Source organism: Bicyclus anynana, chromosome Z, assembly GCF_947172395.1.
Source record: "Bicyclus anynana chromosome Z, ilBicAnyn1.1, whole genome shotgun sequence".
In the NCBI taxonomy this organism is placed as follows: domain Eukaryota; kingdom Metazoa; phylum Arthropoda; class Insecta; order Lepidoptera; family Nymphalidae; genus Bicyclus; species Bicyclus anynana.
Window position 1 is genome coordinate 60,553 of NC_069110.1, and position 27,185 is coordinate 87,737.

The 27,185-nt window shown below is 40.3% G+C and overlaps 2 protein-coding genes across 2 annotated transcripts in view; both read left to right on the forward strand.

Moving 5' to 3' along the window:
• Positions 1-152: 152 nt before the first annotated feature.
• On the forward strand, positions 153-4,860 carry LOC128199725 (WW domain-containing oxidoreductase-like). The gene is made up of 6 exons (XM_052890704.1): positions 153-161; positions 2,797-2,916; positions 3,257-3,510; positions 3,594-3,773; positions 3,864-4,131; positions 4,560-4,860. Exons 1-6 carry the CDS (start codon positions 153-155, stop codon positions 4,785-4,787), a joined length of 1,059 nt encoding a protein of 352 aa, XP_052746664.1. The 3' UTR covers positions 4,788-4,860.
• Positions 4,861-10,787: 5,927 nt separating this feature from the next.
• Positions 10,788-27,185, forward strand: part of LOC112045524 (carnitine O-palmitoyltransferase 1, liver isoform) — a 35,664-nt gene continuing 19,266 nt past the window's right edge. Inside the window, exons 1-8 of the mRNA XM_052890925.1 lie at positions 10,788-11,022; positions 15,960-16,134; positions 19,978-20,114; positions 20,593-20,701; positions 22,919-23,416; positions 24,868-24,989; positions 25,788-25,986; positions 26,702-26,901. Of these exons, the coding sequence (XP_052746885.1) occupies positions 15,994-16,134; positions 19,978-20,114; positions 20,593-20,701; positions 22,919-23,416; positions 24,868-24,989; positions 25,788-25,986; positions 26,702-26,901 (1,406 nt within the window). The 5' untranslated portion in view covers positions 10,788-11,022; positions 15,960-15,993. The remainder of the gene's footprint in view (positions 11,023-15,959; positions 16,135-19,977; positions 20,115-20,592; positions 20,702-22,918; positions 23,417-24,867; positions 24,990-25,787; positions 25,987-26,701; positions 26,902-27,185) is intronic.

Here is a 27,185-nt window from a genome sequence, read left to right on the forward strand (position 1 = left end):
TGGCCGTACAGGCTCCGAGTTCATACTTTTTTGAAACAATGTGAACTTTTTTGGGCGTCACAAGCGCAGCCATAGATATTCATATATACTAGAATATACATATATATGAGTGCAATCATATATTTAAGAGTCGGTACAAGTACTATAGAATTATGTCCTATGTGTGTAATGTGCATGTGCAAGCCGCTAGTGTTACACCGTCTTAGACCATTATATTAATAACTGGACGCGGTTCGCACCCAAATTCACCAGCAAAAAAGTCTGTCATTTTTTGAAGGGGACGAGGTAAACTCACACATCGAAAACATTTAACACCATTAAGTATATTCTGTGTCCATACACTACACACAACTATAAATTTGACTCGCAATACACACACGCGTAATTTTTACACACACTAACAAACACATTGTGCACAGTAAAAATATATACAAGCAGTATACTCGGCCGTATTTTTGAAATAAATACTTACAGCGCGCGGTACGTAAACATGTGATAGGGCTGCCTGCCTCCAGCATTTTAATTACATTTGCCAACTTTGTATTTCCATTTAGTTTTGTGATTGTAAATGTACTTTTTTTATCTAAACAAATAAAATATTTCGTAAATTGTAGTAAAATAGGAAGTGATCAATAAAATGCGTTTTGTTTTTTGATTGGTAGATTTAAATAAGGCTGATACTAATCGATGACCTTGAAGGATAGGTCGTATTCATATGTTTATTTTGGTGATGCCATCTAGGCACGTGACCAAATATTAAAAAACCGGTCAAGTGCGTGTCGGGCCACGCGCAGTGTAGGGTACCGTAGATTATGTTAGCCCTTTAAAACCTTATGTTTTTCTCAATTTCAAAGCCTTTATTATTCCTTACATTATTACATTAAACAAGTTATCCAATTAATAAGAGTAACAGTTTTAATATTTTTTTTCTATGTTAGTATATTGTTAGTGTGTCTGTTTTAAGTTTAGTATGTTAGTGAGTTAGTCTTATTTCTAATTAATAAAATCTATTTAACTAGTAAGTTGAAATTGAAATTGAGGTATAGCTCGCGTTTCGACCTCTAGTATGAAGTCAAACTACTGCTTGCATATTTACTGTGACATTGCTTAGACTATCCACAGATTAAATGCATAGAATATTCGATTACTGATCGATGTTTGGCTGTTTCGTCAAAAGAATCGATTCTTTTTATAAATTGTTTTTATTAAAAAATTGATAAAATTAAGGTTTGAATACTTTCAAATGAAACGTTACTCCATCTTTTACCAAACTACAAGTTTTTGGCGGTTTTTTATGCCATTTAACTACACAAACCGGCATTTTTAGGGAGCTCCTTACACGACGAAAACGATTACAACAATGAAACATCGATTCTGTAGCAACAGTTTTTATAAACGCATTAGATCATAGATTTTTGATCTTTGCCAGAGGGGTAACGGTTAGCGAACCACGTCCAGTTATTAATGGTCTAAGTACACCGTGCACTGATTGTTATCATTACTATCGATAATAAACTATTTAAGTACATTAAAAAAGTATCAACTCGCCTATTATGTAGTATTACAATTACGAGTATATCAACAACAATTATTTTAATATTTCCAGAAATATTTTACCAGATTTCTGAATTCTCTGCGTGTGTGAAGTCTACCAATCCGCATTGGGCCAGCGTGGTGGACTATTGGTCTAACCCCTCTTGAGCTCAGCAGTGAGCCGAATATGGGTTGACGACACGTGAAAAGTAAAATTTTGAGGGTTTTCTCTTTCGATGATTAACAGCCAGGCATTGCACTGTACCACTTTAGTCGTTCTACCAAACACACATTATTTTACACTTGTAATATGAAAACTGGATAAAAAATAGTTGTATTTAAATCGCGCGCTCTTACTGCTAAGGCCCCGTAGGCCTTGGGGTGTTTGACTGTTGTCTTGTTGTCTATTTCCCTCTAACATACCCCATAAATAGAAAACAAATAGCACTAAAAAATGATTGCACGGTGATCAATATAAATAGGAACATTACTGAACACGAGAATTCTATAAATAACAGTCTGTTAGATACTATGAATTGGTTGGACGATAATACGCTTATGTTAAATTTTAATAAAACAAAAATAATGAATTTTCAGAATATAAAAAGCAATACCGATTAATGATTTAAACATTAAATATTTGGACAAATGAATTGACGAAACTTATGAAACGAAATTTTTAGGATTAAATATTGACAAACATTTTTCATGGAAAACGCATACTGAATATGTGTGTTCTAGGTTAAATCAGCTTTCTTATAAGTTATTTATGCTTTCCAAGAAAGTTGCTAATAAAACCTTACTTGAGACACCCTACTCCCACCCTACAGCTACTCTACTATACCCCTACTCTACTTCTACCCTACCTTTAACCTACCCCTACTCTACCTCTACCCTACCCTACACCTACCCTACCCCTAAAGGACTGAAGGTCGCTCTCGTTTTAGATCGATGGCTATACACTGGAATATTTGAAGATATTAGATTGACGCAAATCTGACAAAATGCGACAATCTAAACACACAGGATCTTTTTGCCTGATACCTTTTTACAAAATGAAAGCGATTTTAAAAAATAAAACCGATTTTATTAAATATCAAATCGTTTTAATTTATGTAAAAAGGTACAACTAAAGGAATATAAAAACTAAAGGAATATATAACTTATGAAATTACCATAGCTACCATAATAATTTCTAACGAAATTTGACGGCATTTCAGTGGCAGTGTTAGAAGTTTGTTTTATTCTTATAAATTGTTTTAGGTTCAACAAAAAATACAAATACATCTCAACTTTACTAGAACTAATATACTAGCATATTTATCTGGAAACATTGATGTAGAAAATGATAAAATCAATCAATGGGATCAATTATTCCGTTCGGTAGGTGCGACATTTTTGCGAATAATATAAAATCATTGTTCTGGATGTCTAATGTCACTGCGCCTATTCGTTACAGTAAAGTTTCCTTTTATAATATTATCAAATATAATATCAGTACGATAATTTGGAAAGACAACATCGTGGAAAACTATCTCAAACAAATTCCAAGAAATACAGAACTGAAAACGTTTTTCGGACCATCAGCAGAGGAAGTAATTTTATTTTTTTCAATTTAATGCTCAGTTATATTTATGTGCCAATAATGAAAAAAGATGTGCAATGAAGTTTAACTGCAAACTTTCAAACATTTTAATAGAAGCAAACTTTCTCTTTATTTCAGATAGTCAAGGATATTAATTTAGAAAATAAGACATGTCTTATCACTGGCGCAAATGGCAGTGTCGGGTTAGAGTTGACGCGTTGTTTGAGTTTACGTGATTGCAACGTCCTCATGGCCTGTCGAAACATTTACAAAGCCACGCGAGATACAAAAGATTTCTGCGAGAAGAGTGAACGACTCTCTTTCTACGATTTGAATCTAGCTTCCCTGCTCTCTGTAAAAGAATGTGCAAACCGTATACGTCGAAATGAAAAGTGATCTCCTTTGAAGTTATTTTAAATAAACTTAACATTTGTTATAACTTTATATGATTATGTTATATGATTATTGTTCGTAGAAAAATTGACATCGTCATTCTAAACGCAGCGACGTTCGGTATACCGTGGTCCTTGACGGAGGATACACTTGAAACCACGTTCCAAGTGAATTGTCTGAGTCAGTATTATTTGTTACTCCTTCTGTCGACGACCCTCGCTCCCGATGCGCGCGTTGTGTTCACGTCGGCCGAGTCTCATAGGTCAGTGGCATTTTACGTTGTTTGCCATTTAATTCGCGAGTGGCGATTTTGAAATACACTTTTATCGCTATTCCTGTGCATTCCTTTCAGAAACATAAAATGGCCGAATAAAGATATGCCGATTCCTAATGTCGACGACCTGTCATTACCTAAATATGAGTACACTTCCATAAAATCGTACAATATATCGAAGCTTTGCGGCATACTACTCGTGCACTATTTGAGCGACCATTGGAGTAGTACTGAGAGGTCTGTCTTCTGTGCGCACCCGGGCTCGTTTATCAGAACCGGTCTATGTCGCAACTGGTGGTTCTATGAAATGCTGTACTTTGCTATGCTTCCGTTCACTAAGTCTATTGTGAGTATTATTATTATAACGCTCGTGTTATTATTGATTACTAATTCGTCAATGATCTGATTTTTAAACCAGGACTGAGGAAATTTTCAGCGACACAGCTCAATGACTCGCTTGAACGAGTTGAAGTGAGCGTGTACGGCACAGGGCATATGAGTATTCAGAAGTGCTGATAGTCGTCGGGATCCCAAAGCATTTACGGTGCCGGTCGACCCTCCACTGGGCGGACCGATGATGTCGAGCGGGTGACGGGAGCCGCTGTACGCCAGCAGCTCCTGTGGAAATCCTCACGAGGGGCCATATCCATCAGTGGACTCCCTTGACTATTACTGATGATGATGATTTATTGTATTATTAATTATGATGATGCTCATGTTATCAGATATTATGGAATATGTTAACTTACAATTCATTGGCATTCACCGCTCTAGGTACAGGGTGCCAGTACGATTATTTATTGTGCAACCTCTCCAGAACTCAAAGGGTCGACTGCGGCGTATTTTAAGGACTGCAAACCCTGTGACGAGAGTGACCTCGCTAAAAACTTTTGTATGTCGTATAGAGTTCATGATTTAATTATTGAAATATTACGTGAACGTGTAACTGATTTTGATAATATACTGAGTGACTTTAAGTCTACGAGTAGTAAAACTGTGTAGATATTTAAAATTTAAAATTAATTTAAAATTTAAAATTTGCAGCAAATAAATAATTAATAATAATTAGTTTTCATTATTAAAAAATTAAAAAATTTACTAAGTAATTATTTTGAAGCCTCAATAGTTATACGGCAAAGCGGCCGGACTGATCACCGAGGGGTGGTAGTTCGATTCCCGCCCGCTGGACTGTTGTCGCACCTCGCCTAACACTCTAATTGGAGGAGAATCTAATATATAAAGTTCTCGTGTCACAGTTATCGTTGCCATACTCCTCCGAAACGGCTTGACCGATTTGGATGAAATTTTTTGTGCTTATCCGTTATCTATGAAAATAGGCCAACATCTATTTTTTATACCCCTAATGGTAGGGTAGGGTAGGGTAGGGTAGGGTAGGGTAGGGTAGGGGTAGGGTAGGGGTAGGGTAGGGTAGGGTAGGGTAGGGTAGGGATAGGGTAGAGGTAGGGCAGGGGTAGGGTAGGGGTAGGGTAGGGGTAGGGTAGGGGTAGGGTAGGGGTAGGTTAGGGGTAGGGTAGGGGTAGGCTAGGGGTAGGGTAGGGTCTTCTTCTTCGTCGTCACACTCTTGACAGAGTGGTCGTGGTCGTCATTTGGGCGCGGTGGCAAGCCTCACTATCCGTCGCCATTCCTCCCGCAGTGTGGCTCTCCTAGAACATTCGTGGAGCGATCCATGGAGAGCGGTTTTTACTTGATCAGTCCAGCGCATTGGTGACCTGCCACGTGCTCTTGTGCCCTCCACCTTTCCTTGCACCACAAGTCTCTCTATGGACGTGTCATCTTTTCTTGTAATATGACCAAAGAAAGTCAGTATGCGACATTGGACTATTGAAGAAAGACGCTGTTTGATGCTCAGTTCTTGGAGGATTGAAATGTTGGATCGGAACTGAGTCCAGGATATGCCAAGCATTCTTCTCCAGCACCACATTTCTAGAGCGTCTATCTTTTGTTTCTCGCTTTCTCTCAGAGTCCACGTCTCAGCACCATAAAGAAAGATGGGAAACACCAATGCCCGGACTAATCGCATTTTAGTGGCCTTTGTGATGTTCCTGTTTCTCCATATCCTTTTGAGTCGATCCATGGCAGATCGTGTAATAGCCATCCGTCGTTTAATCTCATCAGCGCATCCACCACTATTTGATATTAGTGCCCCGAGGTAGATATATGATTGAACAACGTCGCAATTCGCAATTTTAGTAACTTCGGGCGAATTGCCATTAGCTCGATCGATAACCATAATCTTTGTCTTGCTGCGATTTATCTTTAGACCGAAATCAAGACTAACTTGCTCCATTTTGGTCAGTAAGCATTCCATATTTTCGATGCTAGTTGCAAATAATGTGGTGTCATCTGCATAACGCAAATTGGATATTTTATAGCCTCCAATAGTAACTCCGTCTGTCCACTTTTCGAGTGATATTCTCATAATGAGTTCCGTGTAGATGTTGAACAAAAGTGGTGATAAGATGCAACCTTGACGAACTCCGGCACTAGGATGAAAATTACTCGACAACACGTCGTCTGTTCTCACCGAAGCTGTACCTTCTTCATAGAGTCTCCTAAGAAGGTGAACGAGATGTTTTGGTGTTCCCATAGCCAACAGGGTCTCCCAAAGTACTGGCCACCTTACTGAGTCGAATGCCTTTGAGAAATCAACAAAGCAAATATAGGTCGGCTTGTTGAACTCTCTGGCCTTTTCAATAATTTGGCGTACATTCAAGATCTGTTCGCGAGTACCCTTTCCTTTTACAAAACCAGCTTGCTCAGGAGCAATCTCCTTCGATAATTAAGACTTCAATCTCTCGTTTAAAATATGCAGCAGAATCTTGCTTGCGTGTGAGATCAAGGCATTAGACGGTAGTTACTGCATATTTTGGTGGAACCTTTTTTATGTAGAGGAACAAAGACAGTGTGAGTCCATTCTTGGGGCCAAGTACCTGTTTCCCAGACTTTGCTACACAGGGTATGAAATATATCAACACCATACTCTCCGGATATTTTGATGGTTTCGATCGATATAGCGTCCCTCCCTGTAGCTTTTCCGCTTTTTAGTCGTCTGATAGCGGCTCGTACTTCGTCTTTTAATATGTGTGGCTCTCTCTCTTCGTCTGTGGGTTCCGTCGAGAGATAGTTGTGTGCTTGAGGATCTTCAAATAACGACTGACAGTAGTTCTTCCAGGTCTCAGATATTGCACCTATTTCTGTATGTAATTCACCCTGTGAGTTTTCTACAGCCCAAGTTTTAGAAGAGAGGGTTTTTGTAATTGATCTTATTTTTTGATGTAGGTCGCTAGTTTCGTGTCTATTAGCGTGAACTTCAGCTTCTGCGCATAAGTTGTTCAAATAGTTATTAAGATCCCGCCTACATGCTTCCTGTATACGAGCAGACATTGAGTTTAAGTTGTTAATGTCTGTTCCCTGAGCTTTCATGTTTCTTCTTTCTTCTACAAGGGCAAGCGTTCGAGCAGTCATCCAATGTTGACGCTTGCGAGCTGATGAAGAGGACTTTGATTCTATTACCGCAGTTTTTAGCAGTTCTTTAATATGATCCCATAGATGGTCTGGGGAAGCAGATTGAGTATCTAAGTCAGTCCATTGTTGCCATTTTTGCTGGATTGCTGCCACAAACTGATGTTTGTTCGTAGGCTGTATTCTTTTTAGCTTCTCAACCCTCCTAGCAGCTTTAAGCTTAAGTTGAATTTTCGCTATCAGAAGTTGGTGATCTGATCCACAATCAGCTCCAGGAAGTGTGTGAGCATTTTTAATAAACGATTTCCACCTCGAACTAATCATAATAATAAGGGTAGGGTAGGGGTAGTTGAAAGTTTACATCGAGTTTCACGCGGACGAAGTCGCGGGCGTCCGCTAGTATTTATATAAATACGTATTAACTTAACGCTGATGTGACTACGATCTAGTGGAGCTAATATATTTCACTACCAGACCCGAACCTAAAGAAAAGAAATTGTAAATTCCTTGCACTAAAAAATTCTAAATTATTAACTACCTACTTAGTTATTTAAGCCCAGTTCGGACTACTTTAGTATTTTAGTCAAGTACGAACAATTTTTGGATTTGCCGCCCAAAAATCGTTCGTACTCGAATATAATATTAAAGTAGTCGGAACTAGGCCTAACCGACTAACTTCATAATACCATAGATTTCTCAGAATACAGAAATTTAATATTATAGTTTTGCATTTTACCAAACCTAAAAGTATGACAGTTTAGCCTTAAACTTTTATGCCTAGTTCAGATTACTTTAGTATTTTAGACGAGTACGAAGGAACTAAACTACTAACTGAGTAGTCTGTACGACCCATTAGTAGCGACGAGCCATTTTTAACCGGCTACCAAAAAGAAGAAGGTTCTACGTTCGGGTGTATGTATGTCTTTTTTGCAATTCCGTCATATTTGTAAACCGATTTTGAAAATATTTTTTTTGTTTGGAAGGGTATACGTTAAGGGTGGTCCTAGTTATTTATGTCAGGATCTGATGGTGACAGCCTAGAGAAATTGAGGAGAACTTTCGAAAATCGTAGGGTTACGAGTAGTGCGTTTGTTATTTTTTACATTGAGTTTTTTTAAAACACTACAATTTAATGAAGATCTGGAGTCGGTCTAAGAATGGAGCCGAAACACAAAAGAAGAAAGAAAGAAAGAAAGAAAAAAGCTTTATTAGTGAATTATGCCACACAACACAATTTGTTCTTGAACAATATCCTGCGATGTGTGGCACAACCCAGTAAATGGATCCAACTCAGCATAATGCTACATACTCTTTAAATAAAAAGAGCATGCAGCGCTGGTTTTCAGTTGGAACCGTTGACCAGATGCCGCCACAAACACAGCACACAACAACCTTAAAATAAACAATAATAATAACTTAAACTTAAAATAGTACATTACAATTAACTAAAATAAAAAGGGAAAAACAATAAAATACCATACTAAAAAATAACAACGTGAGAAGAAAAAATATTAAAAATAACATTATATCATATATACAAAGGTATTTACAAATTTATGCAATTCTTATACAATTATTTACCTATAAGAAAGAAAACTCCGCCACATGATGTTGGAATTCAATCTGCTTTTCAAGTAAAAATCTCTTTAGCAGTTTAAAAGATGGAACTCGTCTACGATTTACAGCAGTCACCTTTTGCTTGAGCTAGATTAATTGCATCAGGGGTCTGGTGATGAAGACGAAGGAAGGAAGTAGCTACCTTGTATTTGGAATTGATAAATTTGTATTGATGATAACTTTTCACCTAGATTGTGACTGCAATAAGTCTCTGGCAATGAAGACGAAGGACTGTTAAGGGAACTCCTCGTAGGTTCACAGTAGCTACCTTGTGTTTGGACTTGATAAATTTGTATTGATGAGAACTTTCCACCTAGATGGGTTCTGACTGCATTTATATTTACAAGTGTGATGGACCTGCCAATGCATAACTTTAAGCAATATGTTAAAAAACATTTACTTAGTCGAGTTTACTACGCAATTGGTGAGTTCCTTAATGATAAAAGTGCTTTGAAGCCATTAGATCAGGTTCCACCATCACACAGGAATTAAAACTATAAGAAATTGTAATATTGTTATTAATTGTAAATTATAAAACTGTATGATTTTTTTTTTAAAAATGAGTAACTGTTAAGTTTCTTGCTGGTTTTTCTCAGCAGAACCTACCTTCTGAACCGGAGGTAGAATCTTTACAAATAGTCAACTGACGTTTCAAAAGTGCTTATAAACTGAGCCTTCTTGAAATAAATGAATTCTGAATACATTGCAGCTTATTATTATTTGAGTGAAAAATAAAACTCCTAACATAATAATAATTTTTTATGAAATATACAATTTTTTTTCTAACTATACTTTTTGTTTAAAGATAACAAGTTAACAATAACAATTAAATTTAACAAACAGTAAACTAATTTTTTTGAAACCACCAAATGCACCAAATTGTAGAAACCATAGATTTACGATTCGGTACAAGTAATGGTAGAGGTACTTGTACAGACTTGTACCGAATCGTAAATCTGTGGTAGAAACCATAGATTTACGATATTTTTGGAATACAAAATGTTAAACAAACTTAATAAGTATAATAGCCCACCATTTGCGAGGCTATTTTTCCTAGTTGTCATAATTAAAAATCCAATGCACCGTGCGTTAGTCACTGCGGCATGACTGTCTGCACTCCACGCACGCCCTGAGTTCAAGGTGCGTATGTATAGCTCGCGTTTCGACCTCTAGTATGAAGTCAAACTACTGCTTGTATTTATATTTACTGTGACATTGCTTAGACTATCCACAGATTAAATACATAGAATATTCGATTACTGATCGATGTTTGGCTGTTACGTCAAAAGAATCGATTATTTTTATAAATTGTTTATATTAAAAATTTGATAAAATTAAGGTTTAAATACTTTCAAATGAAACGTTACTCCATCTTTTACTAAACTACAAGTTTTTGGCCGTTTTTATGTCATTTAACTACACAAACCGGCTTACACGACGAAAACGATTACAACAATGAAACATCGATTCTGTAGCAACAGTTTAAAACTCATTAGATCATAGAATTTTGATCTTTGCCAGAGGGGTAACGGTTGGCGAACCAAGTCCTGTTATTAATGGTCTAAGTGGAGCATAGATACCATAGATAAAAGTAGTTAATAATCTTTGCACTTGGAGAATAGAAAGGATCATAAATTAATCTGTGATATGTAAATATCTGTGTTTTGTCATCTGTGGCCATCTGTGGCACTTGGCAGTTAGTTGGCTTATTAATCTGTGGTTGGCTACTTGTGACTGTGGTCTGTGCTTGTGACCACAAACGCCTAAAAAAATACTTGTGACGTAGTAGTACGTAGTATCTATTATTAATCTGTGCACAGATTAATAGATACACTACCATAAGTATCTGTGCTTGACTGCTTGTGCAACTTTCATGCTTGTATTTCATTTCTACATTCATAAATTCTATGATTGATTAATCAAGAACATTTTTTATGTGATCGATCTTCACTAATTTTCAGTATGTTGGTCAAAGCGTTGTTTAATAATATTTAATAACACGACTCGGTACAGACACAGTGAAGTGACTACAAAGATAGGCTACAGGCTACGGGACACAGGTGCACTACTGTTAATGCCAGTGATTTGACGAGTCGACGACGCACGGCAGCTATTAACATCACTTCGTGAAGTAAAGGTAATGCTATTTTTTGTTTAAGAGTACTCAAAAATCATGACAGGACTCTGCTCAGTTTTAAGTACCAAATTTCGAACTTTAAAATGTATGTAAGGAAGCAATTCGACGTATTCATAAAACGTGGTTATTATTGGTCTTTTATCGTTAAGGTAATTATGATGTTGAAATCAAACGAAATAACTGATAAAGTAATGTGAACCTTTTCTTGGGACCATAATATCAACAGTACAGTAGTTAAATTAAATAAGCATTCTCAGATTGGACTTTGACACCAGTTGTGCGTGTGTGTGTGTGCGTAGCAGATGTTTGCGTACTGCTGTAGTGTGGACAGGGTTGTGGGTCAGGCGAATGTTTTGGACTTATTTCACTCCAAAGTGTATAGAATCCTTGCAGGTTACCTAGTCCACATTAGAAATATTGTCAACTTCGTAAAATAAAATCTTGAAAAAATTTTTTTAGAGTAGATACATGTAAAGTGGGGATATTTTTTTTAGATGTTTATCAGATAGTGTGGGCTATCATTGGATAGGTCTTTGCAAATATAGTCGGTTTGGAAACACTATTATTCAGATTCAGGGATCCATTTGTAAAATATCAAAATTTCAAGTGATATTTTTTGTTAAAACTCAAGTGTCTGTAATCTGTATAAACATTTACCAGTTCTAGAAAATGGACCCATCAGCCTTGGACGTAGAAGGCAGGGTCACGGCTCACCGTCACACGTCGCTTGGAAACCTGTACATACATATGTCTCACACTAATCCAGCACTTCATCAAGTTTCAAAAATTAAAAACAAATGATATAGTTATCTCAAGTTTATTTGTGCTATACTATTTGTGTTAGTGAGTTAGTTATTATTATTTATATATTTTTTGTTTATTTTATTGTTTGTTATTAAATAAGTGTTAGAAGGTTATAAGTTTATGTTACTTTAGTAGATAGTAATAATGTTAAGAATCCCTCGTTATGTATTTGCCTCCTCCAGTTGATACATTTTATTCAATCTTCGTTCTTTTTAACCGACTTAAAAAAAGGAGGAGGTTTTCAATTCAATGCATGTGTTTTATTTTAAATGTTTGTAAGCTTTGTTATTTCTTAACCAATTTTGAAAATTCTTTTTTGTTTGAAGAAGTATATCTAGATTGGTCCCTTTTAATTTTCATGAAAATCGGTTCAGTAATTTTGTGTTCATATGAAAAAAAACTACATTTACCGTACTGTGGTGCTATAGTTTACTATGCTAGGAGACACTAAAAACAGAAAAAAAAACTTCAAAATCACCAAAAATAAACTAAAAAGCGAAAAATAACATATGCATGTGCTACCTTCTGATCACTTTGAAGGCGTAGCCAACATAGCATTAACTTAAAGACAGTTCTTTCCCATGGTGCTTTCAAAAATGAATTCACTGACTAATACTGTCAGTAAAGTCAAATGATTTGGCATCCTCCACCTCTTGCATTACATACACACGCTCCTCACACCTCCAGAAAGGCATTCTCAGGGTTTAAGTCATACAACAATATTAGTGTGTATATATTTACATACATGTGACCATGCTATGACGTCACAGTGTATTTTGTCAAAACAAGAATACACATTTTTAAAATTTAAAATGTTACACACTAAAGACATTTAAGTTTTAAGTTTCAAGGTGATTAAGTATAATTGAGATACATGTTAATGCTTTCTTCAAACTATACCTTAGGTATTTAACAATGCCTAATGTATCATTAATTAACTATTATTTATAATTAATTAAGTATCATTAATTTATGCTATGAAGCATTATTGCAAAAATAAGACCTCCTTTGTGTTAATTTTTTAAAAATGAGGTTTTTAGGACTATTGTACATATGAGCTACTTAATTAAAATTACTATTAGTTGTATCATGATAGAGTGTTTCAAATCACATGTGAAGATATAAGCCTCTCAGTAGCTAGAGCTCAAAAAATATTAACTACTAATAAAGTGTTTAGGAAGGTACATAATTTAAAGACAGTTTCTTTGTCATATATTATACACTTCGTTAATTAAAGGACCAATGACATTGCAATTTTATTAACAAATTATAATTATATTTAAACATAAACATATAATCGTTAAAGAAATTGTCATTGACTGCAACACAAATTATTATAAGTCTTGAAGACAAATTATTAGAAGTCTTGATCTCTTAAAAAGAATCACTGTGTCATCATCATCAAATTTCTGACTTCTGAGGTGCTCCTTTATCGGAAAGAGACGAGAATAACTAGGGGCGACATGCGGTGGGTGCTCTATCAATCCAAAGCCAGTATCTTCAATACCAGCCATTGCAATTTGGGACTTGTGCGGGGGGCGTTATCTTGGTGAATCAAAACGGCTGTTTTTCGAGTATTTCATCACACATTTTTTTCATTTGTCCTGCATATAAAGACCCCGTAATAGTGGCTCGACAACTGAGAAATTCAATCACCTCACTACCCCTTAGCTATCCCAGAAAAAATCTCAATAAACTTGCCGGTGGATGGCATTGCCTTAAATTTCTTAAGAATTGGAGATGACGGTTTCCTCCAAGTCATGAACTGATGTTTTGTTTCACCCATAGTTGTCAATCGTAATTTTATAATTTTATTTATGTGAGGTTTGAACGTTTAATTACTATCAACAGTGACTATAAGTATTTCTGAACATTTATAATACTGTATTATTGCAGTATTAACGTCATGCAAACGGATCTACGAACAACATAATCTCATGTGCCACTATTTAACATATACCATACAAAAAGTGCAGGACAATGCCATTTGTAAGTTGCGAAACAGACTTCCAAAATAGACTTTGAAGAAAAATGTAGAGGAGGAAAAATACAAGCGATAGCTCATTCAACTCTGAATAACATTCTGTAAGAGGCGTATTTTTTTTTATTTTCTGCAAGCAAAATTGCAGTTTTTATAAAAAAAAAAATGTAATACATCGTTAGCGAGAGCCTATACTTATGCGAACTTTTTTATCCATGTAAAATCACAACTACTTGGTATTTTTTAACGCAAAAAGTTTAACATGTCTGTCTGTCAGTCTGTCTGTAGCACCATAGATTCCGAACTGATGAAGCAATTTTAATTTAGTTTTTTTGTATGAAAGGTGACCTACTGCAAGTATTCTTAGACATGTTTGATGAAAATTGGTTGAGCCATTTTAAAGTTCTGGGTGTTGAAAGTGGGGAAGAATAAACAAATGTCTGCAAACATATTCGAGTGGGGTCTCAAACATATTCGAGCGGGGTCTCACAACATATTTGAGTGGGGTCTCAAACATATTTGAGTGGGGTCTCAAACATATTCGAGCGGGGTCACAAACATATTCGAGTGGGGTCTCAAACATATTCGAGCGGAGTCTCAAACATAGTCGAGTGGGGTCTCAAACATATTCGAGGGGGGTCTCAAATGAAAGCTCACTGAAAGAATGTTGATGACTTGATTTTTGATTACTGTAATTTTCAATTTCATTTTATAACTAAAACTAAAACTAGTGTATCTCTATATAAAATAGCTTTATTGTAACAAAGTTTCAAGTAATTTTGCATACCCAGTAACATTATTCTTGAATTAGTGTCAAAAATATTTTTTACACAGTCTATAAAAAATATTAGATAATGATTTTCAAGAAAAAAAAATATACAGACTGAGGTCAATATTAAGTAATTATAAAAAAAATATTTTTAAAATAGCAAAAATAATTTTTTGGAATTCTTCAAAAATTTTTCGAAACATATTTAGTAAAAAGGATGTTTTTAACTATGTCAAATGTAATACATTTTTTAAAGTAGAAATTTTAAAATTTCATTAATAAACTTTCAAGTTAATTTTTATAAAAACTGAGCATCGAAAAATATAGTAAATTTAGAATCAAGTAATTCTTTGATCAAAGAAAGATATTTGGTCGCCGGTAGTCGATTCCTTTAAGTCTTGAAATTATTCTATATTTTCGGCGAAAAACTTGCAGATTCCCATTTTTATCGCAACATTTATCAATAACTGTTTTGCCATACTTCTGAATGATACTTTTTTATAGTTAATATTTTTCTTAATTTTTTTTCTGTCCATTCTAACGATTTTTGGCAGGACTATTGATATTGTGCGGCAAAACTGCTATAAATATGTATTTTGTTATCTTGCAACTGCACATACAATAATTACCATGTATATTAAATTTCGAACTGATTCTACCTTTTTAACTGACTTCCAATATGGAGGAGGCTTTATGTTCGACTGTGTATGCTTTTGATGACAATAATAATGAAGCTTGCGAAGCAGAGCGAATTGAAATGTTATAGAGGCTAGCGACATCATTAGCTGCAGCGGCCGCTGGGCGATGCGCTTGCGACGACTCGTAGTGGCGATGCACAGCAATGCTGCGAGCCTCCGACTGTGTCACGTGATGTCGCTGCGTTGGGCTCAGGCCTCCACTGCTTTACGAGCTACAGCTAGTTAGAGTTCAGCTCACCATTCTACTTTCAAACATATTATTAATTAGTAAATAATAAAGAAATGAATGGTTTGAATTGTAAAGTTTGAACAGTATATCGCCTGTACACACACAAACGCATACGCATACGCTTACACAAACACATGCTGGGATTGGAATCATTGATTGCGAGTTTTCCATTTGTGGTTTATCTTTAATAATTCACTTATTTTAAAACTATCAATTTTCCAGGAAAGTAGAAAGCAGAAGAAAGATAGAAACGGTTTCTTTGATTTTTCGCAGCGGAGTTTTCGCTATTATTTAAGTAATTTTGTCTTTATATACAATTTTGTCATAGACAAGAAAAATAGAAGCTTTACAAAAAATAATCAATATTTGCAGTTAACATATTGGTACCTTATGAGGTAAAGTCCCCACTTTCGACATATCTGTAGCCATGTGAATGTGTGGTGCACGCGTTCGCAGGTCGGCGGCAGGCGGCGGGCGGTGACCCCTCGAGATGGCGGAGGCGCACTCGGCCGTGGCGTTCTCGTTCGCGATCACGCACGACGGCTGGGACGTGAACTTCGACCGCGAGGTGCTGTACCTCGTGTGGGAGTCCGGCTTGCGCTCCTGGAAGAAGCGGCTGGCGAGGTTCAGGGTGAGCACCGCTCCTCGTCGTAGGGTTCCGTACCCGAAGGCGAGCGGGCCGTATCTCGTGAACGTGATGCATTTCTGGCGGCGCTGTCGCAACATGTACCTACTAAAACTGGACGAGTGCGTGTCGGGCCACGCGCAGTGTAGGATTCCGTAGATTAAATTAGCACTTAAAACGCTCATAATGCACTGAAATACCGACACCGATATCCTACACAACACTCTGGGATACACGGGATAAAAATCATCCTCACTTTACTTACAGCAAGGGAAATTTTTTAAAACTTTTCTTTTCTATTTCACTTTACAGACGTGATCAATATATTATGTATATTATATACCAGTCCAAACTTCAGCTTTCTAGTCTCAACAGACTGAGTTATCTCACTAATAACTATTAATTTATTAACAATTATTTGAATTTTGTATGACTATAAATCATAAAATTACAATCGCCACTCAGCTGTTATATATTTATATACGATAATTTTATTATATACGACGACTAATTTTATTATTTTCGAGTTTGTCGACATTTTTAATGTACACACTCATGCTAAATTAAAGCTTTATTGTAGTGATAGTCTTTGCGCTGAACCGCGGACAGACAGACAGACAGACGTGGCGAAACTCTCGAGGGTTCCTAGATGACTACGGAACCCTAAGATCGATGTAGGGACTCAATATTAGAACCGTACACCGAGATAACCGTACACAGGCTTCAAATGGATGATTCAATTGACGTTTCGGTATTCGACCGTAGGCCCGTACAAAGAGTAGGCACACGATCACTACGCGGGCCCGTGTGTATGTGTGACTATGCAGAAGAAAACACTACGTTTCATGAAACTCAACTTGTAATATCATTGTTTGTATCCAGCGCCCGCGGTCGGCCGGCTCGCTGTGGCGCATGCGAAACCTTGTCCGGGCGCTCTGATTGATGTACGCCTTGGATTTAGATTAACCGAGCGCTCCCCGCTCGTGTCGTCGACGGGACGCCTGTAGGGTGGCCGGGCGCTCCGAACGGTCTGGGACGTCCCGAGACGGAGTGAGCCGTCCTCGCGTCGCGACCTCTCTTCGTTGTCTCCGCGTTCGTCGTGTCGGCAGGAAGTCCCGCGGCGCCCGCCGACAGACCGACGACGACGCGGCGGCCGGCGCCCGGCGAGGCCACCGCTCGGTCGTGCGCTCCTCGTGTTTGCGTCGTGTCTAAAAGATGGTCCAAATCAGACTAGCGCGATATATCATTTGTACCTACATAACGGTGATATTTAAAAAAATATTTGATTTGCGCGATCGAAACCAGCGGCCACGGCTACATTTTGAGTAGGTTCGAAAGTACAACGCGCTCGATGTAAGAATATGCCCGGCCTCCGCTCCATTTCCGTGGTACGTCAATCATCAAATTTCCGTTCAATTTTGCACGTGGTACGTCCGCGCCTCACCAACAATATTTTGTTTACCGATTACTAAAGATTTGACAATAAACGACTCGGTTTTTGTTATCGCCGACCGCCTCCCCGGAGTCACGTACGGTCGGCTCCGGCCGACGCGCGCCGTGGCCGAACCGTCGCTCCGGTCTGGACGGTTCGCCTCTGCCCTGCATCCGCCATTTTGAACATCAGACTACGTCGTCGTGTATGAAGCTAAATTATTATCACTCTCATTAGTCACAAATATTCTTCAAACACTTCCCGACGCAAAAAGAGGGGTGTTATAAGTTTGACGTGTCTGTCTGTCCGTCTGTCTGTCTGTCTGTCTGCTGTCTGCTGTCTGTGGCACCATAGCTCCCGGACGGATGAAGCGATTGCAATTTTGTTTTTTTTTTTGTATGACAGGTGATTTATAGGCGAGTTTTCTTAGATATGTCTGATGAAAATCGGTTGTGCCATTTAAAGATTCTGGAGGGGGGAAAGTGGGTAAGAATAACCGAATGTCTGCAAATATACTCAAATGTGAGTGCACTGAAAGAGACTATTGATAACTTGGTCGAGAGTGTAATTAATCATTTCATGACCTTCAAGGTTTTTTTAAAGTTTTCAATTTTATGTAATTTTCATTCTTGATTTTATTAATAATTTGTTAATTTCCTTAATTTGTTGATTTCATAATTTGTTAAAGTTCCCGTCCTGAAACAAAGGCATGTTTTAACGCTCGACACTAACGGGACGATTTATATAAAACACAGGACAGCATGCTACCGATGGATTTCCCTCCGCACAAACCATAGACACGGTTGAAACTTTCATCATATTTATTTACGACCTAGAACTGTAACAATGTGTACGAATTTAGGAGAAATACAAAACTACACTGATTTTACACCATATTTCGAGAAATCTCCTCGACCCTCGGCGCCGGCAGATGGCGCCACGACGACATGACGACACGCCGACGTCATCTGCCGTCACTCGGGCCTCGATGTAGCCCGACCGACGGAACGTTCCCTCTCCCTATTTTACAAAGCCAGCCCTATATTTACTCTTTGAAGCCAGTACTTGCTGCTTTCTCGGACCAAGGCGCGTTTGGAACCCTCGTAACTTAAATTTTAAGTTTTCGTCTGTTATTACCACGATTAGCTTAAATTAAATTTTGACATATACCTCACTACAACTAAATAAAGGTCTGAAGTCGATCTGATGATGAAGTCGAAACACACACGAGGGAACTCTTTAACGGTTTACAACAGTTACCTTGTGTTTGGGTTTGATTGATTTCTGTCCACAAGTACTTTCCTCCTAGATTTGACTATCATTAGAAGTCTGATGATGAAGATGAAGGACAGGTTCTGGAACTCCTCAACGGTTAACAATAGCTACCCTGTGCTTGGGCTTGATTAATTTGTATTTATGAGAACTTTCCACCTAGATAGGTTATCACTATCATCATGGGTCTGACGATGAAGACAAATGACAGGTATCGGTACTCCTGAACGATTTACAGTAGCTACCTTGTGATTGGGCTTGATCGATTCCTATTGCTGAGATCTTACTACCTATCTGGGTTATGAAGTCTGATGTTGAAGACGAAAGACAGGTAATGGAACTCCTCTTCTTTTTACAGTAGCTACATTGTGTTTGGGTTTGATTTATTTGTATTCATCAAGACTTTCCACCTAGATGGGTTGTGACTGTCATTTGGGTCTGATGATGAAGGTCAGCTATGGAGTTACTTATCTGCTTACAGTAACTTCCCTGCGATTGGGTTCGATTTATTTGTATTGATGAGGACTTTTCAACTTTATGGGTTGTGACTGTCGTGCGGCCTACTCATTAATATGTTTGAATCTTAGTCAGTCAGTCGCTATTCCATATAATGTTTTATCGCGACTCATTGCAACATACCTTTGGCGCTAGATCAATATCAAGGATGATTTCACTAAAAATAGAAAAATAATGAATTTTAATAAAATTTCAAATAAAATCAACCGACTTCAAAAACATAAAACATACTGACTAAACTAAAAAGTACAAAAAAAAACCTCATAATAAGTTCTATGTATCATATTATGTTCTAACTGATGATCAGTTTGAAGGCGGTGCTAAACCGGTGGGTAAGGGATTTATTATAGTGACGTCATGAAACAGTTGAAATATAGACAAACGAAAGAAAAAAATTCAGACCATTTCAAAAATGTGTCACCTAGCCTATTTTGTCATTTTTGTAAGTTTTTGTAAGAAGTCGGTTTATCCCTGTAAGAGGACGAGAGGCGATGAATTAAGCGAAAGCGTTTTTTCACCGCCTCTGGCTTCACGAGTACGGTGGATGTCGCAGACTTCCGAGTGTGTCGAGATGCAGTGGAAGCAGTCCGAGCGCCGATGTCTCACCCGTCTCTGTGTCGCGTTCGCAGAACAGCATCCACAACGGCGTGTACCCCGGCCACCTTCAGTCGCTGTACTTCCTGTGGACGGTGCTCGCGGCGGCGCACTTCGCCGGCTTCGACATACCCTTCGGCTTGGTGCAGAAAGCCCTGACCCTGCTTCCCAGGTGAGGTGACACAGACGATCAAATCGAGCTAATTTATTCAACGATTCCTTTATGTTTCATTCAATACACGTTCGTCACGTCGTAAATCGCGATAAGTGAATTCGTTAACCCAGAATACAATGCTCACCTCAGATGTGCCATATGATACCAGAAAGGTTATTTTCGACTTGAATGCCTGTATTGTTTGCTCTCATCTCCTTTAAATACATAGAAACACTCGTTCGAGATTTCTATGTGATAATATAAAGATTCAGTTCGTCTGGTTCACTTAGCGACGACACGTGCCGTTTGTCGGATGTGCTAAATTTAATATTACTTATTTTTGTATAATTACTTATTTCTCGCTCGGGGGCGCTCTGGCGAGACGAGTGTTGAGTCGTAAAGGCCGGCGTCCGTACATATGAAAATTTAAATAAACGCAATTTATTTACTATTATCTGGTGAATGTTGAAGTTCCACAATTGAACATGTTCGGCAGCGAGTCGACGCCGTGGCAAGTGGTCGCCTGCCTGCTGGCCGCGCTCGCCATGTGGCTGTCGGTCATCTTCCTGATGCGCTACGCGCTCAAGCTGCTGCTCATGTACAAGGTGAGTCGCTCACCGCTAATTCAAAAAAAATAAATCACCCTTAATTATTAGCCAATTTTTTAATTTATTATCATCAATAATTTAGTCTCAGAGATCATCTCCAAACTCACTCAATTACTCCATATTCCGATGCAAACGCTTTAATCTAAAGTTGCAACCTCGCCCCCACACCTCTATACGGCGCGACACAATGCACAGTTGCAACCTCGCCCCCACACCTTTATACGGCGCGACACAATGCACAGTTGCAACCTCGCCCCCACACCTCTATACGGCGCGACACAATGCACAGTTGCAACCTCGCCCCCACACCTCTATACGGCGCGACACAAGGCACAGTTGCAACCTCGCCCCCACACCTCTATACGGCGCGACACAATGCACAGTTGCAACCTCGCCCCCACACCTCTATACGGCGCGACACAATGCACAGTTGCAACCTCGCCCCCACACCTCTATACGGCGCGACACAATGCACAGTTGCAACCTCGCCCCCACAACTCTATACGGCGCGACACAATGCACAGTTGCAACCTCGCCCCCACACCTGTATACGGCGCGACACAATGCACAGTTGCAACCTCGCCCCCACACCTCTATACGGCGCGACACAATGCACAGTTGCAACCTCGCCCCCACACCTCTATACGGCGCGACACAAAAGTCAACAACGAACTGAGCAGTGTCTCTTTATCAAAAATCTTCGCAATTTTATATTTTTAATTATACATATATACAATCTTTTCCTAAGATTAAAGCAGGTAATTTTGCTCCCAAACTTACTATGAGTATTATGGAACTCACCAATGTATAATGACCTCGAATTTAATAGTACTTTATGCTAAACCAATAATCAAATTATGCGAAGTCATGAATTAAATAATCATAGGACTTTGAACCGTTCAGTGAGTTCTTTTTGTTATTTTGAGATTGATGTAAAACGAATTTAAAAACACGATTTAGTTAATAAAGTAATGAATATTTAGTATAGGTACAATGAGTTTTTTATTTAATTCAACTGAGTATATTCGGATCCAATGTTTACGACGTTTCCGAACATCGCGCGTTCAGCACGCAGGGGCGGCGGCACCCCCGGCGGGACCCCGCGCGCGCCTCTCGGACGCCGATGTCGCCACACGCGTATTGTTTTAGCGTACTTTGTGTGTGACCTGCGCGTACATTACAAGATGTCAGACATCCCCGGTCGCGTAGGACGGCGGCGGGTGTCATGTCAACACTCACCTTCTCTGCTCGTGTCGTTCTCCCCGCTCAGCCAAGTTTGGTCAAGAAGTTTAAACAACGTATAGATTTAGCTACGAGTAGTGTGCCCTTCGCACCCACCACATATACCATCACATGTACCATCGCATATACCGTCATATGTACCATCACATGTACCATCACATATACCGTCATATGTACCATCACATGTACCATCACATATACCGTCATATGTATCATCACATGTATCATCACATATACCGTCATATGTACCATCACATGTACCATCACATATACCGTCATATGTACCATCACATGTACCATCACATATACCGTCATATGTACCATCACATGTACCATCACATATACCGTCATATGTACCATCACATGTACCATCACATATACCGTCATATGTACCATCACATGTACCATCACATATACCGTCATATGTATCATCACATGTACCATCACATATACCGTCATATGTACCATCACATGTACCATCACATATACCGTCATATGTACCATCACATGTACCATTACATATACCGTCATATGTACCATCACATGTACCATCACATATACCGTCATATGTACCATCACATGTACCATCACATATACCGTCATATGTACCATCACATGTACCATCACATATACCGTCATATGTACCATCACATGTACCATCACATATACCGTCATATGTACCATCACATGTACCATCACATATACCGTCATATGTACCATCACATGTACCATCACATATACCGTCATATGTACCATCACATGTACCATCACATATACCGTCATATGTACCATCACATATACTACCATATATAGCATCACATGTGTATATTTTTTCTTAAATGAAATAGTCAGTGCTTCCCATAAGTTTCTGGTGGTATCTTTGTTACCTTAAGAAGGAGATGCGAGTTTTGCACCAATTTATAAATGTTAAAAGCTTGGAAGTGTGCGATCATCCGGTGTCGGGATGTGCAGGGCTGGATGTACGAGTCGCGCGCGCCGGGCTCCAAGCTCTCGCTGCGCACGGTGTTGTGGGCCAGCGTGGTGAAGGTGCTGTCGGGCTGGAACAAGCCGCGCCTCTACAGCTTCCAGGGCTCGCTGCCGCGCCTGCCGCTGCCCGCCGTCGCCGACACCATGCGCCGGGTGAGAGAGACCAAGCGTATGTGCAGGGCTGATGTACGAGCGCGCACGGTGCTGTGGGCCAGCGTGGTGAAGGTGCTGTCGGGCTGGAACAAGCCGCGCCTCTACAGCTTCCAGGGCTCGCTGCCGCGCCTGCCGCTGCCCGCCGTCGCCGACACCATGCGCCGGGTGAGGGAGACCAAGCGTATGTGCAGGGCTGATGTACGAGCGCGCACGGTGCTGTGGGCCAGCGTGGTGAAGGTGCTGTCGGGCTGGAACAAGCCGCGCCTCTACAGCTTCCAGGGCTCGCTGCCGCGCCTGCCGCTGCCCGCCGTCGCCGACACCATGCGCCGGGTGAGAGAGACCAAGCGTATGTGCAGGGCTGATGTACGAGCGCGCACGGTGCTGTGGGCCAGCGTGGTGAATCTCCATATAAGACGATACGCGGGCCCCGCACCCTTGGCGCGTCTATTCGTCCTTATCGACCCATATACGGCTCACTGCTGAGCTCACAATGAGAGGGGTTAGGCCAATAGTCCACCACGCTGGCCCAATGCGGATTGGCAGACTTTACACACGCAGAATTAAGAAATTCTCAGGTATGCAGGTTTTCTCACGATGTTTTCCTTCACCGATTGAGGTACGTGATATTTATTTTCTTAAAATGCACACAACTGAAAAGTTGGAGGTGCACACCCCGGACCGGATTCGAACCCACACCCTCCGGAATCGGAGGCAGAGGTCATATCCACTGAGTTATCACGGCTCTATTGCTAAAGCGTAGACTTGTTTTAAGACTTTTTGTTTTTAGGCCATTTGAAGGCTGAAGACCAAATAGCTCTTTACCTTGAGTTTAATTCTACTTAAGAGTCTTCGTTTTCAGAACTTCGAGCCCTAATATAAGACTAGCTTTTTGAAAAGGCTAGCGTCTTTTCATAAAGGCTAAAAAGCTAAAGGCAGAAAGGGCTCTGAGCCTTCGCGCCTCGATCCTGTCTAAGAGGTTAAGGTTTTTTTTTTATTTTGATAAGTTTGAATGAAATTGGTGCCGGAATAAGAAATTTGAAAATGCATACTAGTCCAGAAGGCCAGAGTCTAAACTAAGACTACAAAACATTAACCTCTAAAATAGGACTCGAGTCTAAAAAAGCGCTCGGGCCTTTTTCACGACTCGAGTCTTTTCAAAAGCCGTTCCATTAGCAGCGGAGCTATAAATAATAATTAAAAAAACTATAAAACACGCTTTTAGCACTCTCAAAAAAAATACAAATGGAAATTTTTCGTATTTTCATTTGATACCCATATCATGGGGGTGGATCATACAACCAGTTCGCCATCTTGGATTTGTAATAAGGTTTCTTAGCTAGTCGTGTATCGTCATCAGAACTCAGAGCGTGTGCACAATTTCATCCTAATCGAAGACTGGGAGGTGGGCCAAATTAGGATTCCAAGATTTTCTTACATACATAGTTACTGGTGAAGCTAACGTGACCGTTATAATAAGACTCCGAGTCCTAAACGCGAGGGCCGAAGGGCTCGAGTCTACCAATTTCTCAACTCTAATTGAGAATTATCTCACGTCTTAAAAAAGATAAAATCACTAAATATCTGGAGTCCTACCCTAAATGTCGAAACACAGACAATTCACCGCGACCTGCGGCGCTTTCCCCTCCACTGTGAGCGATGGCCGCTCAGACTTCTTTGATGTCTTTGAATTTTGGGTCGACATAAATGTAGCCGTTGCACCGTACTGTTTCCCCCGATTGTGACGACTCTGCGAACGCCAATATATTGTCATTTAATTTCAGTACTTGTTGAGTGTCCGGCCCCTCCTGGACGACGACAACTACCGGCGCGTGGAAGGGCTCGCCAAAGAGTTCGAAGAGGGCATAGCGGTCAAGCTGCAGAGATATCTGGTTCTCAAATCGTGGTATGAAACCTTTTTATTTTTGGGAAATACTACTACAGAATATTTAGGCGTTCCGAGAGTTCCGCTGTCTGCCCAAAGTCTGCGAGTGACCGACGGCCGAGACCGAGAGCGACAGCGAGCGGTCCCATCGCGCTTCACGCTCTCGGCGCAGAACGCAGACCTCTGCGGAACTCTGTCTGCTCTCGGCGCCGCTGTGACGACCGGTGGTGACGTCACAGAGTCGATGACCCTGTGAGGTGAAGCTCCAGACGCCTCTCCGAGACGAGAAGCCTCGCCCCACTGTGTGAAATGATGACTCGCCGATGTCGAAGCCCCGGGCTGACGAAGCATCATCTCGCACACAATCGCAGACGACGGAGCGTCGCCGATGGGTTGCCTCTCCGTCGTTCGCTACAAGATCGATTTCGGAGAGTGAGCCCAGGAACTGTCCGTTCGGTTCCTCCTTCACCTTTTTATCGTAGAACAGCTGAGCGTCGCAGTGATCAGAAAATACCTAAACTTTTAAATGGGCTTTGCGCGAGGTTTCAGAGCCCTTTTAGCCTTTATCGAAAGACGCGAGCCTTTTAAAAAGCTAGCCTCATATCAGGGCTCGAAGTTCTGAAAACGAAGACTCTCAAGTGTATTCAGACCCCGGGCCGTTTGGCCTTTGAGCCTTCGTGTGGCCTTAAGAACAGAGATAATATTAAAAAAAAACCAAAAGACCCGAGCGTTTCGGAACGTGAGGTACGACTGCAGCGCCACGGCTCGTCGCTCGAGTCGAGCGCGAGCGTGTGGCGATGACGGGACGGTGGTGCGCAGGTGGTCGAGCAACTACGTGTCGGACTGGTGGGAGGAGTACGTGTACCTGCGCGGGCGCTCGCCGCTGATGGTCAACTCCAACTTCTACGGCACCGACACGCTGCTGCGGCCCACGCGCCGGCAGGCCGCGCGCGCCGCCACCGTCATCCACTTCGCGCTGCGCTTCCGCCGGCTCATCGAGCGCCAGGAGCTGGAGCCGGTGAGTGTCTGCGGACGTGCACGCTGCGGTCGCTCGTCCGTCCGGGCGCAGGCGAACGACCGTAGCGTGGCAGACGTGAGAATCGTTTACGAGTCTGTCGTTCCAATGTATACATGTACAATAAAGACGTTTAAAAAAGAAATGAATCATTTCAAAATCAAAATCAAAAATCTTTTATTTCAAGTAGGCTCAGTTTACGAGCACTTTTGACACGTCAGTTGACTATTTGTAAAGATTCTACCGCCGGTTCGGAAGGCAGGTTCTGTTGAGAAGATACCGGCGAGAAACTCAACAGTCGCTCTTTTGAAATGAAAAAGTCATACAGTATTATAATTTACAATTGATAACAATTACAATTTCTTATAGTTTTACTTCCTGTGTGAAGGTGAAAGCTGATCCGACGGCCTCCGAGCATCTTTATCATTGAGGAACTCATCGATGTCGTAGTACCCTCGACTGAGTAAATGTTTTTTAACACATCGCTCAAAGCTATGCATCGGCAGGACCATCACAGTCTCGGGGATCTTATTATAGAAGAGTACACCCGAACCTACAAAAGATTTTTTTTACTCTTTGGAGACGATATGCAGAAATAACTAACTTGTGCCCGTGTCTAGTGATACGTGGGTTTCCTTTTCGTTTGTACAAATTAATATTTAGTCTTACATAAACTGTACTATTGTATATATATATTCCATCCGGGCGTCGGGCGCAGATAATGCTGCAGGGGATGGTCCCGCTGTGCTCGTGGCAATACGAGCGGCTGTTCAACACGGTGCGCGTGCCGGGCGTGGAGCGCGACCGCATCGTGCACTACCAGGACTCGGCGCACGTGTCGGTGCACCACCGCGGCCGCTACTACAAGCTGCTGGTGTACGCGCGCGGCCGCCTGCTCAACCCCGCCGAGATACAGACGTGAGTGCCGGACTTGGAGCACGCGGTTTCACCCGCGTGGTTCTCGTTCCCGTAGAAATACGGGGATAATATATAGCCTATAGCCTTCCTCGATAAATGGGCTATCTAATACTGAAAGAATTTTTCAAATCGGACCACTAGTTCCTGAGATTAGCGCGTTCAATCAATCAAACAAACAAACTCTTTAGCTTTATAATATTAGTTAATAGATACGCGACCCGTGAAGAAACACTATATAGGATATTTCTATGACGTCATCAACGAGATCCCTATTGACAAAGAAT

Bases quoted from the DNA above. Each gene is read 5' to 3' on its own strand.
- LOC128199725 (XM_052890704.1), top strand. The intron at 2,917-3,256 runs GTAGGTGCGACA...TCTTTATTTCAG, and splicing joins GGGATCAATTATTCCGTTCG to ATAGTCAAGGATATTAATTT. The intron at 4,132-4,559 runs GTGAGTATTATT...TCACCGCTCTAG, and splicing joins TTCCGTTCACTAAGTCTATT to GTACAGGGTGCCAGTACGAT.